Consider the following 13,700-nt stretch of genomic DNA (forward strand, 5'->3'; position numbering starts at 1 on the left):
AAGCCAGATTAAGCTCAGAGCAGTGGAAATAAAGGTTAGAGCCTTTGGAGGAAATCTCCACTGGATACCTAATTATGTTTGCGTAGTTACATTTCGTTAATTGACGTGAGAACACTTGCAACTACCTACCACTACTTGCAAGAAAACAACTTACCACTGTTCATGTTTCTATTACGAAATAATGGTTCTAAAAAAACCTTTTTGCGTACGTGCCAAGAACTCCCTGCCATCTTTAAGGCGCTAATAAAAAGTGTGTACGTACAATGTGACTTGGTAATAAATAAAGATAAAATCAGTAAAATTTATGACTTAAATTTTTTGCCGAGTCACCATTGCAAATCCCTACACCATTTTATTCTTTTTATCTTAAGAAGGATACACTTCCATATGAAGGGAAGAGAAGGTGCAAGATTTTTCAAATTTTGCATGACAATAAAAAACTTTTTGAATGGTCGCTAGATGTCCTAATTTTCAGTTGCTTCGCATTACACAAACTAGATGACTTTGCACATTCCAATTCCAAATATTACTGTTGCAAAACTTCGAAGTAATGGTAGTTTGTCAAACGCCACGCGTCTGACGAGTCTACTGCGGCCCTGACAACAAATAAAACAGTGTTTGGCAATCTGTATTTATCTAGTCAGCTTTGGAAGAAAATGTCACTTGCAACGATTCCATCAGAAGCTCTTAATAGACTAAAAGATGGAACAGTTCTCGTACTGTGGGGTGCTGGTAGTTCCCCGGAAGATGTACAAAGATTTTCTCAGGAACTCTCGACCCAACAATGTAGTCGTGTTATAGTTGAGCATTTTGAACGTCTTATTTTGTGTAAGCTGTCGCGTAACTTCTTTATTAAGCATTCGATTAATTATTGTTGCATTATTTTTATTGCAGCTAACCACCCAAATTCAGTTTTCGATGTGGTTCTTTCAAATACATTTGAACCACATACAGCACAACATTCATTTGAGCTTCTATCAGAAATTGTTAGGATTATGAAGACAAATGGGCTCATATTTGGCAAAGAGAAATCTGATAGAATTTCAGCAGACCTCAAGCTTGCAGGATTCTGCAATATCATTGTTAAAACCTCTGAAAACTCCTTTTTTGCCCAGACACCTAATTTTGAAGTGGGGTCATCATCCAGGCTTGCATTTGCAAAACCAGCAGTATGGTCTCTTTCAGATGCTCTTGTAGATGACCAAGTTGAGCTAATCAATGAAGATGATTTGCTTGATGAGAATGACCTGAAAAAACCTGACGCTGAAACCTTAAGAGGTTGTTATTTTTCAGCAATAATTTTTGATGAAACAATTTGTAACATCATATTTTTCCTTTAAGTATGTGGAACAACCGGGAAGCGCAAAGCTTGCAAAGACTGTTCCTGTGGACTAGCTGAAGAGCTTGAAGCAGGTCAGCCAGTAAAGCCTGCAACAAAGTCTGCTACATCATCTTGTGGGAGTGTAAGTTGAAATTCTCTCGGATAAGATGTTTCTTCACTAATCTATTAAATTACAGTGTTATCTTGGAGATGCATTTCGTTGCGCCAGCTGTCCATACCTTGGGATGCCAGCATTTAAGCCAGGAGAGAAAATCCAACTCTCTGAAAGACAATTGAATCCTGATTTGTAAAGATAATGATAATATTCATTACATAGGTTGCTCATCTTGGAATATGCACTATGTATTTATATTGGTCCCAATGTATCCTGGGAAAAACTAGGTTTTATCATGCTTTACATAACTAGTGTAGACATCGTAGCCTAGTGATATTGTGTTGTCATATAGTACTCTAAATCTGGTTGGCAGCAGGTAGAAATTGATTAACTGAGCTGGAGGCCACACTACCCATTCAGCAGCATAAAGTCTCCAAGCTTTCGCTTTAATTTCTTCCAACACTTCAGCAGTGCTATTGATACAAGGTAAATTCTAAAATCTTTTCTAAAAACATGTAGAAGAGCTGTACCTCATTTGTTCTAAGACACCAACTGTTCCAAAAAATACTGCAATTAAAAATGGGGAAAAAATCACTTGATCCACCAGTAGTTTCTTCAGTACTATTTTGAAAGTTTTTCCAGGTAATCTTTTATCAAGCCAATTGTACCAAAAATGGCAAATGACTGATTTAATATAAAAACATTGTACAAATTTTAAAGTGAGAAGGTATTAGGATTTAGAGAGATGAAACATATTGTTCAATGGTAATGATAACCTCCTACTACGGTGCCTGTTGCTGACATGTCTACTGTTCGTTTTTTATTCCAAGTTTGGTTAGGGTTATCACCAGTCAAAATTTCATATTGTTGCTGTAAAGTATCTCCAATTCCACTAAGACTTGTTGATATTGTAACATTTGTAACTAGAATGATTGATGATTGAAGAAACTATTAGTTCACCAATTTCTTTGGAAGTATAAGCTGGTATTACTTAACAAGTATTTGCTGAATAAGGTTTTCCCGGCAACTTTGCTTGTCTTTATTATTGCACTCCATTTCAGGCGAACTAAAGAAAGCGCAAACGATTTCGCTATCATAGTTGGTTTTACGAATAAGTAAAATAATCATAGAGGCACTGTGGATCAAATTTGTTTTGTACTATCCTTAACCGTTTAACAAAGATAAAAATCTGGGTTTCTATCCTAGAACCCGAAAAGGCATCACTACTTTGTGTTCAAAGAATCACAAGGCATCACTTTTTTGTGTTTTAAGAAACACATCGATTGCCCACGTGAGGACTGGGAAATAAAGCATGGAGAAGAAATAAACATTTTGGAAAATCGCAGAAAAATGTCCATAGGTGACGCTCAGAATTTTAGAATGAACAAAAACTCCATAGGTGGCGGTGGGTGTTTGAAATACACTGAATATTTCACACAGTGCTAGCGCGCCAGTACGCTATAGCGCTAGCGCTGCAGCAGAAATATTCGCTATATTTCCAAAATGGTTGACTTAGCGAAAAAAATAATAATTTTATTGGAATCAGCATTCAATTTTTAGTATACTCTGTAATACTCAACCAATTCCGATGAGTGCCGGTTTTTGCAGAAAAAATTTTTTAAGCCCGACTAAATAAGCCCAACTTTTCTTTTTTTGCACGAAGATTCGGTTTAATTCAAAAACGACTAACTTGACAAGAAAACCAGTGGCTTTTTATAAATTAGCGTTAAATTTTTATTATGCTGTGTGATTTTCGTCGAATTCAAAGAGATGTAATTTTTGGCCGATTTTGACAAAAGTGGTAAGGCTATAGCCTTTGCACTTTTTCATTTTTGGCTAAATTTTAAATTTCGCTTAAAATACATGAATTCGAACCAGAATTGAATGCTTAGCACGGAAATAAAATCTATTTTTCAATTGGCCTTATGGTTTTTTAATTAAACGTAAAAAACGAAAAAATAAGAAAAGTCGGGCTTATTTAGTCGGGCTTAAAATTTGTTTCTGCAGAAACTAACACTCATCGGAATTAGTTGAATATCACAAGATATATTCAAAAATGAATGCTGATTCCGGTAAAATTGCTATTTTCTTCATTAAATAATCGTTTTCGAAATACATCGAATATTTGACTCAATGTTAGCGCGCCAGTACGCCACAGGGCTAGCGCGATGCAGCAGAAATATTCGGTGTTTCGGCTTAGCATTTTTGTTCTGTTAACTATTGTTCTGAATATTTTCGAGACATCTAGCGGTGAAATCCAATTCTGAATAGCTTGGCCACGTCAGATGTTCTATTTCGCGTGGCGTCGGACTTGAGGATGGCAGCTCAGATCAACGTCTCCGTTCTTGAAATTTCACGATGCATTTCATTTCTAACTTCTTAAAGGTATTATGGGAAAATTAATGTCAAAGAATCTTTAATACCAGACATGTTCTAAATTATTTAAAGGAGGAGCTATGGTTATGTTAGCTGTTGTATTTTACAAGGCATCGACGAGGATGACGGCTGTAATGGACGTTTCCATCGTTCTCTTCACATTTCCAGTATTTTGAGGCATGGTTTTATTGCAGACTTTCCCTTTTTCATCTGGTGATAGATTAACCACAGCAAAACAAATTCTTACAAAGTTCTTAAGTATTATAGCTAAAGCTTAATATGAAAGAACATCATACCGTACTTTGACAATTACTTAAAAAGGCATTCAATTTTTGTGTGAGTATCAGCATTTCGTAATTGTAAGTAAAAGTCACCTAACTTTGTCACCAAAGCTTTGTCACCAAAGCTTTTCTTTCGATAAATTGGTATTACTTTGTGAAATATTTTCCTATCTAATTAGCATGATTCTTTCAGGTCTTGATAAGGGTTTCATTATTTATCATTAACAAAACAAATTTGTAAGTGTACTTGCAGGTCTCTGGAATGTACCTAGTATGCTGTGCTGGTTGTGAGATCCTTTTGTGGCCGAAGGAAATGTCACCTGTTACTGTTACAGTGTAAATAAAGTATATCTAGTAAGATTTTGGTGTTTGGTGAATCATTACTTCCTTGCAACGGATCAGAAGTTAAAGCTGATATTGGTTAAATTTCAGCACAGCAGCTTCTTAAAGCTATTTTTTTTTTTCTTTGCTCAGTAATTCTGATTTACAGTAGATGGAAAAAGAAAGAGAAATTCAATGTGAAAATTCTTAAGTCTCTGTTTTCTCTTTCTTTAGCAAAAAGTATGTACGTTTGTCCGATAGTGAAAAGGTGTGTTTAAACAAATTCATCGTCGATCGCTGGTTTGTTAAGTGTTATAGGTGGTGGAACGAGTATTCCAAGTTTTTGATAATTTGTAGTCAATTAATGTTAAATAAAATACACAGGAAAAAGTAAATTGAAATGAATTGTTTTATTGTCCCTCCTCCACCCAACAATTCCACCACTATTTTACATACATCACAATATACAAATATATACATACATACAAATACACATACATACATACACTTAAATAAGTTAACCCATTGGCTGCCAGGCCATGCAACCTTAGGTTGCTTAAACTACAGTAACTACGCGTGGCGTCATAAGGATCGCCACCAAGTGGGACTTGTCCGAAGACAAAGTCCGGGCTGGCACAGTGATAGAAACCTTTCCGGGAATGCACACCCCAGGTAAACTATCACTGTACCGACAAAGAGAGGCCCTGCTGGTGCATTGCCTACTATGCGCCTAAAGACACAAGGCCTTGTGCCTTTAGGCGCATTGGCGACTGTCCCACCCCATGGTATAGAAACCATGAGGCAGAACAGCGCCACCGGTCCCTAAAGCTACAAAAAAAATGGGACGCAAACGGGGTGGCAGCCAATGGGTTAACTTATACACACTACAATGTAAATCAAAACAATACCATGGCGAAAGGCGAAGGCGGCGATGAGACGATGGCGTAGGCGAAGGCGTAGACAGCAATGAAGCGATGGCGAGGACGGCGATGGCGAGGACGGTGATGAGGCGATGGCGAGGACGGTGATGAGGCGATGGCGAAGACGGTGATGAGGCGATGGCGAAGACGGTGATGAGGCGATGGCGAGGACGGTGATGAGGCGATGGCGAAGACGGTGATGAGGCGATGGCGAAGACGGTGATGAGGCGATGGCGAAGACGGTGATGAGGCGATGGCGAAGACGGTGATGAGGCGATGGCGAAGACGGTGATGAGGCGATGGCGAAGACGGTGATGAGGCGATGGCGAAGACGGTGATGAGGCGATGGCGAAGACGGTGATGAGGCGATGGCGAAGACGGTGATGAGGCGATGGCGAAGACGGCGATGGCGAGGACGGTGATGAGGCGATGGCGAGGACGGTGATGAGGCGATGGCGAAGACGGTGATGAGGCGATGGCGAAGACGACGATGGCGAAGGCGAAGACGGCGATGACGATGGCGAAGGCGAAGATAGCGATGACGATGGTGAAGGCGAAGACGGCGATGAGACGATCGTAAAAACGATGGCGAAGACAGCGATGAGACAATGGCGAAGAAGGCGACTACGAGGACTTTCTCTTTCTACCCTGTGTAACAGATGTTAATAAATCAGACAAAAGAACAACTTAAGAATAAAAAAGATTTTAAAGTGACATAAGTGAAAAACGCAAACTAGCTCGAATAGTTTCCTAAGATTACTAGGGCCATAATGATGTAACTGACTGAAGGCAAGGAATGCTACTTCTGTAAAACAGTCTTTCGTTCAAAAGAAATATTTTCCTAAATGATAAACAAATATTCCATATTGTCAACCTCCTTTCAACAAGAGCTTGTCACAAACACTTGCCATAAACTTTTGTTAGTTGAGTGAAGATTCAAGAAGTTCAAACAAGGAAATGTGGAATATCTAGTACAGCAGAAGTCACGATATTGAATACAAAAGTGACCACAGTAATAAACCATTTAGTTCTCTAGACATAGCTAAGAAATGCATATATGTTAAACAGCAATAGATCAGCTTGTGGGCTTGAGCTTGAAATAATTCAGCCAGTCCTTTTAAGTCTGCTTACGATTCTATGTTAAACATTCACGGTCAAGTAATCCTCTAGCATAAAATTTGTCAATAATATTCCTGCTATGCTCTGAAGAAGACTTGGAGGACATCTAACCTTAGAAAAAAAGAAGACTGCATGTTCAAAGCAAAAGCTGACTATTGACTTGACTTGCCTGCATTCTGTGTTCAACTTATCATTGATGTTTAACATAAGAGACTTCCACCCTCCTAATTCCAACAATAAAGTAAAATAATAACGTATGGATAAAAATAATGATCGTGTGCTACTTACTCGTTGATGAAGATGCGCAAAACAAGGGAAAAACTTGAAAAAACAACAGAGCAAAAATGTTTGCATGTCTACATAGCTAATGGCGGACATGGCAGACGACGGTAGCGTTCAATCTTTTGGGTTTTCAATTGAAGTAACCAAGGTTTTAAAAAAACCTTTAACAATATGCAGTCTCGATAATTTATACATACTCATGGTGAGTACTCGACTTGATTTTTAAGGTATTTTGTGCAAATTTCCCGGAAGTATACTGAAAGTTACGAAGAACTTCAGAACTATCGCGCACTCAACGAAACTAACCAGACTTGTAATCTCCATAAAAACTGGGACAATGAATAATTTTTATTACCGTAATAAAAAAGAGGATATTGGCTAAATATGCAATTTTTTTTATTTCCTAATGGCGCATCCCTTCAACCCCAAATTGCGGTTCTTTTTCTTGCAGACTTGTTGGAATGGCATATAAGTCTTTTTTTGTGAGTTTCAATATGGACTGAATTAGAACTGTAAAATTTCTTGGCTTTAACTGTTGGAAATAGTTAGGGTAAAATGCTAATATAGTATGATATTACATTGGAAACAAGTGAGGACAAATTGTTTACAGTCAGCGAGATTAAGTTCATTACTTGTTGTTTAATGCTGTATTGACTCATTGACTATTCTTTACATGTTTTCTTTAAGTGCAATTAAGACTGCAGGGATGGAGGTGGGATAAATTTTATTATGAAGGAACAAACCAAAGTGATGGCCTGGTCATTGTTTTATGATCCCTGGCGTGTTGTTAGCTGTACATCTTGGTGTCCAGTTGCATACAAACAAGAAAGAAATAAAAAGGAGAAAAAAAGAAAAACAAATAAATGAAAAAGAAAGGTTGAATTAGGATAGAAAGACTACTAGCTGCTTAATTTAGCGGATCCGAATTTAGTCCACCGAAATGGGCTATGGGATAGTTCCACGGCAAATTATGGGAATGATTGATGTGGGATTGAATCATTTCGAGCTTTGGGTCAAACAAAACGAAAGGACTTGTTTTCAGAATAACAAAGAAATTCTAGTTATATAACAAATATAATATTGCAAGGGAAATTTAACTTGCAAAAGATAGCCCTAAGAGGAAGTTGGTGATTAACACCCAAGTTTGCAATTATATGGTATACCTTGGGTTTTTGTACACAACTAATCTGGATGCAGTGATGGATGTAAAAGAATGTGATAAGACTGCCAATTCGAAACCAAGGACAGCTCCGAATACTCTAGAAGAAAAACATGGACATAAATAAATTCAATTGCACCTCCTGTATCGTATAAATGATCTAAAAAAAAATCGTAAGCCGTGGTGGCTACCATATCAAATTTGCGCTAGCTTTCCATTGGTCCAGAGGAACTGTTATACCTCCGGTTAAGTGTATGATCAGCTATATTTAGCCAACAATCATCTTGTTTGAAACTGGACATGTTTTAACCTTTATTCTTGATTCCATCACAGCAGATAAAATCCCTAATCACAGGTGTGGCACTGCCTTTCTTTTCTTTCTAAAAACAAAAATACGCATAACACGTGATCGCAACTGTTTCTGCAAGTTGTTCTACTGCAATCTAATGTTAGATTAACAACTTATTACAGAAGTGGTTGGGTAAACATAAGAATAACCACTCACTTAAACTGGGTGAAACCCAGTGCTGTCCAAAGCATTTCTTGCATGTTAACTGAAGAAATTATAAAAAATCTATTTATATCTCAAGCCAGCACAACCTGAATGTTTTATTCAGGTATACTGTGTTAAAGGAGGTCATGGCAACCAATTACCTGTGAACAAACATGTACACAATTTAACAAACAAATGAACTATACAGTAAGGGGCTAAATTTATGATCTTTATCAGTCGGCAATTGCAAACTCTACTTGGAACAGTCGAGTGTATATTTCCTCCTGCCTATAGTGCCAATCCCACTCAAAAGCTTTTCTTCCCAATAAAATTTGAAAATTCTTTGGAAGCACAATTATATGACAATAAAATTTTCTATTTCACCTGAGATTAGAAGAATGGCTGTAGGCCAGTTCCAGACCAAAACAGAATGCTATTAAATAAATGGTGCTTGCTCGGGAAATACAACCACATCAAAGAGGCAAAGCTTAATGTTTAATGATTTTCTACTGAAACTCATGAAACACACACTTATCAACACATACAGTTTATAATTATTTACCTTTGGTAGAAAATTATGTGATTCTTTGTGACAAGTATTTCATGGCAACAGAATAGGTTGTTGTATTGGTACAAATTATTGCTAAAACAAAGAACACATTATTGTAAACCAACACATCACTCAAGTAAAAATATTTAATTACCTATTTGACGGAATTTGCTACATGATGTTGACAAGTTCTTCACCAGTCGCAGCTGGTTTACAGCTTGTTTACACTTTAGAGTTACTGTTATGGCAGAATGTGGGTATGGTACAATGCCTGGATAGCTTAACACAGTAGTTGACACCTACTTAAACAGACCGCGTGGTGATTGACTTGCTGAGGAGTTCAAAAGTAGGTGAAACGAATCAGAAAAGTAATTTTTTAAGAAAAATATCCGAAAATTTCTATTGTAAATACCAAAGAACAGCTAAATATCAATGGAATAAAATCAGAAAACCTATGCGTTAAATAAATTTAATGGTCTTAGATATCCAGATCGGAAATGGCTCCTTTAAACAACATATTCGTTCAGTATCTCATAGCCAACTGTATTAGTTAATTCCTAGAGAATCCACGAAACCCCACGCCATCTGGCGAAAAATAGTATACCAGAGTTCACCTCTTTAGAAGCTTTAGTAATTAGTCGCAAGAGGGAAACGGAAAAAACTCCATTTCCGTTTTCAATTGTTGCTTTCTACTGGAACCCCAAATTACTTAAGGAATACGTGGAGGGAGCTTAACATACTTAGCGATTAAATAGACATAACTAATGACATTGTGGAAGCAGTAAGACGCTAGAGCTACAGATTACTCCAGTTTTCTAGAACAGCTTCATTGCATCGCCAGCGAAGCCACGAATGAAGAAAAAAGTTCTGGCCTTGAAGTTACTAGTTTTCAAAATGGTGTCATCTAGGAAGGACAAGGAGCGCTTCAATATGCTGCCATCTATGAAAAAGAAAAACAAGTAGCGCTTCTACATGCAGCCATTGAGGTAGAAGAAAAATAAGCAGCAAACTTTAAATTTGGCTGCAACTCATTCCAGATTCCGAAGCGGGTAACTCGACGAGGCGGAAACGCGACCTGTCATAATCTGGCCTTAAGAACAATAACAGTTACCACCCAGTAACAAAAACGATCTAGTTCTCGACAATTGAAAAATCATGACAAATCGTGGAATAGGTTGGAAATCTTTTGGTTACTTCACAATCTAACGCACGTTCTCCTTCCACACAAACATCCAGCTTCTCCTTTCGTCGTAATTTAGATGTTAAAAACTGCTGTTAATTATCGAAGTAAACTTTTGAAAGATTGGAGATGATGAAACCTCAATTCTCAAATCACCCGCTACAAGTCTTACGGTGCGGTACCTAGTTAACAGAGTGACAACAACCGTCAATTCAGTAAATTGTGGTGGCCCTGAAAAGGGCCGTTTGTTAGTAACAATGAGGAAAGGTTTAAGCCTTGGCGGGCTTGTCGGTCTTCTTGGGCAACAAGACGGCCTGGATGTTGGGCAAGACACCACCTTGAGCGATGGTAACTCCGGAGAGAAGTTTGTTCAACTCTTCGTCGTTACGGATGGCCAACTGCAAGTGACGGGGGATGATACGGGTCTTCTTGTTGTCACGAGCGGCGTTACCGGCCAACTTAAAAACTTCAGCGGCCAATTAATCTATGACGGCGGCCAAGTACACGGGGGCGCCAGCACTGACACGCTCAGCGTACGATCCTTTACGGAGCATACGATGGATACGACCGACGGGGAACTGGAGTCCGGCCCTGCTCGAACGGGTCTTTGACTTTCCCTTCACTTTACCACCTTTGCCGCGACCAGACATGTTCTAAATATTAAACGTAATCGAGCGCTCTAAAGCAAGCGATGAACATTTACTGTCTACCAAGTGCTTTATAGCTTTTAGAGGATGAATACTGGTAGCCAACAACGACAACTATGTCTAACTACGCTTTGCTTTGTCCAACTGCGCGCGGTCTTTGTGTGCTATCAGTAGCTCCTCCCCTTCTGTGAAAAACCATCTGCTTTTTAAAAATTTAATCCGTTGAATTGGCTACCATCAGGTAGAGGGATGGGGACATTTTTGTATAAATTGGTCTGTACGAAAAGGACCTTTCATTCACAGTATTTAGAGAAATATTGGAACTTATCTTAGACAATGCCCCCTAAAATTAGCGGCAAAGCAGCGAAAAAAGCTGGCAAAGCCCAAAAGAACATTGCCAAAGGAGACAAAAAGAAAAAGCGCAAGAGGAAGGAGAGCTACGCCATCTACATCTACAAGGTGTTGAAGCAGGTCCACCCCGACACCGGCATCTCCTCCAAAGCCATGACGATCATGAACAGCTTCGTCAACGACATTTTCGAGCGCATCGCCGGAGAATCTTCCCGTTTGGCCCACTACAACAAGCGGTCGACCATCACATCCCGGGAAATCCAGACGGCCGTCCGTCTGCTTTTGCCCGGTGAGTTGGCCAAGCACGCCGTGTCTGAAGGCACAAAGGCCGTCACCAAGTACACCAGCACCAAGTAGATTATATGGTCTCTTGGCTTCTCAATCCAAACGGCCCTTTTCAGGGCCACCACATTTTAAAGAAAAAGAAGAGTTCTACAGCGTTTCTGTTTCTTGTGTGTTCTATTGGTATAGATACAGTCAGAGCTCGTTATCTAATCATTTTAAAAAAGAGCGCCGAAACAGATTTCTTGCAGCTGGATAGTTATTATTTATTGCACTATTAAACTAGTGTGCGACTTGCTATATGATGCACGTCTTCCCCAATTAAGCATTCACCAGCAACGAAACTTAGGTTATGGTTATTCAATCAGCTGGAATCGATTTTCAGTAGTGTGGGAAAGGTAACACCGGTGGTAATATCTGGCTATGTACTTATCAAATGTTCAAAATAACAAATTTTGACGATTTCTTTTTACGTTTGGTATACTCTTTACCTTTAGTCACCTTTTTATCGTAATCTAGCCTATTATTTATTTACCAAAACAGGTCTTGACCACTCTTATCTCACCAATAACGATGTCTTTCAAGTCAATAAGAGAACCCCTTTTTCGTTCAAGTATTATCTGCAGTTCGGTGAGCAAACCTACCACAGAATTGAAATACGCAATACAAAGAAACATGAAATGATCCAGTCCGAACAGCACTTGATAAGTTTTCTCCACAGATCCAAAATTACAACGCAACAACGAAATCGTAAAACGGAAAATATTGTCAGTGTAGGTCTGTTGTAACATAAAATCTTACCTCTAACAATCTTATCTGATTCTTGTTTTTCTATCATTGCAGTAGAGTGAACTTTCCTTACCGTTAAAAATGAACTATGACAAATTATCAAACATATGCTGCAGTTTTAGTTGGCTGCAACGTAAAATTTCTATTTTTACATTTCATTTAAACAATGGTAAAGTTTACGATATCTTTCAAAAGCAGCATGAAAAGCAAATCGCTATTGACAAATGGCAACGACCTCCATTTCTGATTACATGTGGTAGCCCTGAAAAGGGCCGATTGGTTCAAAATAGTCTGCGAGATTTAACCACCAAAACCGTACAAAGTACGACCTTGACGTTTCAGAGCGTAGACGACATCCATGGCGGTGACCGTCTTTCTCTTGGCGTGTTCCGTGTAGGTGACGGCATCACGGATGACGTTCTCAAGGAAGACCTTCAGAACACCACGAGTTTCCTCGTAGATCAAACCAGAGATACGCTTGACACCACCACGACGAGCAAGACGACGGATGGCGGGCTTCGTGATGCCCTGGATGTTGTCACGCAAAACTTTACGATGACGCTTGGCGCCTCCCTTACCGAGTCCTTTACCTCCTTTACCACGTCCAGTCATGTTGAATTCAACGTTGTCGAAAAATTCACTGTGTGGAATAACACATTGTCAGAGTTTATATAGGCGATTGTCCATCTCCCATTGGCTGTTTCTTACCTGCCAATCGGAAACGTGAAAAAATAATCGTTCCGACCAATAGCAATCAAATACATGATTTCGTTCTTCAACGTCCGTCACTTAGGAATATAGAGCCAGCATACCAGTTAAACTAAATATATACACAAATATGGCTCGTACAAAGCAGACCGCTCGCAAGTCCACCGGTGGCAAGGCGCCCCGTAAACAGTTGGCCACCAAGGCTGCTCGTAAGAGTGCTCCGGCTACTGGCGGTGTCAAGAAACCCCATCGTTACCGCCCCGGTACCGTCGCTCTTCGTGAGATCCGTCGCTACCAAAAGTCGACTGAGCTTCTGATCCGCAAGTTGCCGTTCCAGCGCCTGGTCAGAGAAATCGCCCAGGACTTTAAGACCGACTTGCGTTTCCAGAGCTCCGCCGTGATGGCCCTTCAGGAGGCCAGCGAGGCTTACTTGGTGGGTCTTTTCGAAGACACCAACTTGTGCGCCATCCACGCCAAGCGAGTTACCATCATGCCCAAGGACATCCAGCTGGCCCGTCGTATTCGTGGTGAACGCGCTTAGACATTATTTGCTTTCGTCATCCAAAAAAATCGGTCCTTTTCAGGGCCACCATTTGCTTTGGGAAAGTGAACAAAAACCATTTCTTTTTTTAATAATTTGTATAAAAATGGCAGCAACACGACAAAATATTGCTTTTGGTGCACTATAACAGTCAGGTCATGCAATCTAAGTTACGCGCAAGGAAATCTTACTGTTCCATAACAGAAAGCAAACTGCATTTTGTCCTTTAAGGTTTTTGAGTAGAAACAATTTAATTTCTAAAAAT

General features: G+C 39.3%; 5 protein-coding genes, 1 long non-coding RNA gene and 1 pseudogene across 6 annotated transcripts; 4 read left to right on the top strand and 3 right to left on the bottom strand.

Moving 5' to 3' along the window:
• Window positions 1–561: 561 nt before the first annotated feature.
• LOC130702256 (anamorsin homolog) lies at window positions 562–1,674 on the top strand. The gene is made up of 4 exons (XM_057523908.1): window positions 562–828; window positions 895–1,278; window positions 1,342–1,463; window positions 1,519–1,674. The coding sequence occupies exons 1-4, from the start codon at window positions 657–659 to the stop codon at window positions 1,630–1,632; spliced, it is 792 nt and encodes a 263-aa protein (XP_057379891.1). The 5' UTR covers window positions 562–656; the 3' UTR covers window positions 1,633–1,674.
• LOC130702566 (mpv17-like protein 2) lies at window positions 1,668–2,718 on the bottom strand. Its single transcript, XM_057524236.2, has 4 exons — window positions 2,428–2,718; window positions 2,213–2,359; window positions 1,967–2,120; window positions 1,668–1,909 (listed from the first exon to the last, which is right to left on the bottom strand). Exons 1-4 carry the CDS (start codon window positions 2,531–2,533, stop codon window positions 1,720–1,722), a joined length of 597 nt encoding a protein of 198 aa, XP_057380219.1. The 5' UTR covers window positions 2,534–2,718; the 3' UTR covers window positions 1,668–1,719.
• Window positions 2,719–3,739: 1,021 nt separating this feature from the next.
• LOC132088094 (uncharacterized) lies at window positions 3,740–4,453 on the top strand. The gene is made up of 2 exons (XR_009421313.1): window positions 3,740–3,821; window positions 3,885–4,453. It is a non-coding gene; the product is annotated as an uncharacterized LOC132088094 (long non-coding RNA).
• A 5,916-nt stretch (window positions 4,454–10,369) lies between these two features.
• On the bottom strand, window positions 10,370–10,768 carry LOC132088055 (histone H2A-like; annotated as a pseudogene).
• A 322-nt stretch (window positions 10,769–11,090) lies between these two features.
• LOC130702420 (histone H2B.3-like) lies at window positions 11,091–11,510 on the top strand. The gene has a single exon (XM_057524096.2). It carries the CDS (start codon window positions 11,101–11,103, stop codon window positions 11,470–11,472), a length of 372 nt encoding a protein of 123 aa, XP_057380079.1. The 5' UTR covers window positions 11,091–11,100; the 3' UTR covers window positions 11,473–11,510.
• Window positions 11,511–12,471: 961 nt separating this feature from the next.
• LOC130702568 (histone H4) lies at window positions 12,472–12,804 on the bottom strand. The gene has a single exon (XM_057524237.2). It carries the CDS (start codon window positions 12,796–12,798, stop codon window positions 12,487–12,489), a length of 312 nt encoding a protein of 103 aa, XP_057380220.1. The 5' UTR covers window positions 12,799–12,804; the 3' UTR covers window positions 12,472–12,486.
• Window positions 12,805–13,018: 214 nt separating this feature from the next.
• Window positions 13,019–13,442, top strand: LOC130702434 (histone H3). Its single transcript, XM_057524103.2, has one exon. The coding sequence runs from the start codon at window positions 13,025–13,027 to the stop codon at window positions 13,433–13,435; it is 411 nt and encodes a 136-aa protein (XP_057380086.1). The 5' UTR covers window positions 13,019–13,024; the 3' UTR covers window positions 13,436–13,442.
• Window positions 13,443–13,700: the final 258 nt, after the last annotated feature.

The sequence above is a fragment of the Daphnia carinata genome, chromosome 6 (assembly GCF_022539665.2).
Source record: "Daphnia carinata strain CSIRO-1 chromosome 6, CSIRO_AGI_Dcar_HiC_V3, whole genome shotgun sequence".
Lineage (NCBI taxonomy): Eukaryota > Metazoa > Arthropoda > Branchiopoda > Diplostraca > Daphniidae > Daphnia > Daphnia carinata.

Coding starts and splice junctions, on each gene's coding strand:
- LOC130702434 (XM_057524103.2), top strand. CDS start 13,025: ATGGCTCGTACAAAGCAGACCGCTCGCAAGTCCACCGGTGGCAAGGCG.
- LOC130702420 (XM_057524096.2), top strand. CDS start 11,101: ATGCCCCCTAAAATTAGCGGCAAAGCAGCGAAAAAAGCTGGCAAAGCC.
- LOC130702568 (XM_057524237.2), bottom strand. CDS start 12,798: ATGACTGGACGTGGTAAAGGAGGTAAAGGACTCGGTAAGGGAGGCGCC.
- LOC130702566 (XM_057524236.2), bottom strand. CDS start 2,533: ATGATAGCGAAATCGTTTGCGCTTTCTTTAGTTCGCCTGAAATGGAGT. Junction 2,360..2,427: donor ATTCAGCAAATACTTGTTAA/GTAATACCAGCT, acceptor CAATCATTCTAG/TTACAAATGTTACAATATCA. Junction 2,121..2,212: donor AACAGGCACCGTAGTAGGAG/GTTATCATTACC, acceptor ATATTAAATCAG/TCATTTGCCATTTTTGGTAC.
- LOC130702256 (XM_057523908.1), top strand. CDS start 657: ATGTCACTTGCAACGATTCCATCAGAAGCTCTTAATAGACTAAAAGAT. Junction 829..894: donor TTTTGAACGTCTTATTTTGT/GTAAGCTGTCGC, acceptor TTTTTATTGCAG/CTAACCACCCAAATTCAGTT. Junction 1,464..1,518: donor CTACATCATCTTGTGGGAGT/GTAAGTTGAAAT, acceptor ATTAAATTACAG/TGTTATCTTGGAGATGCATT.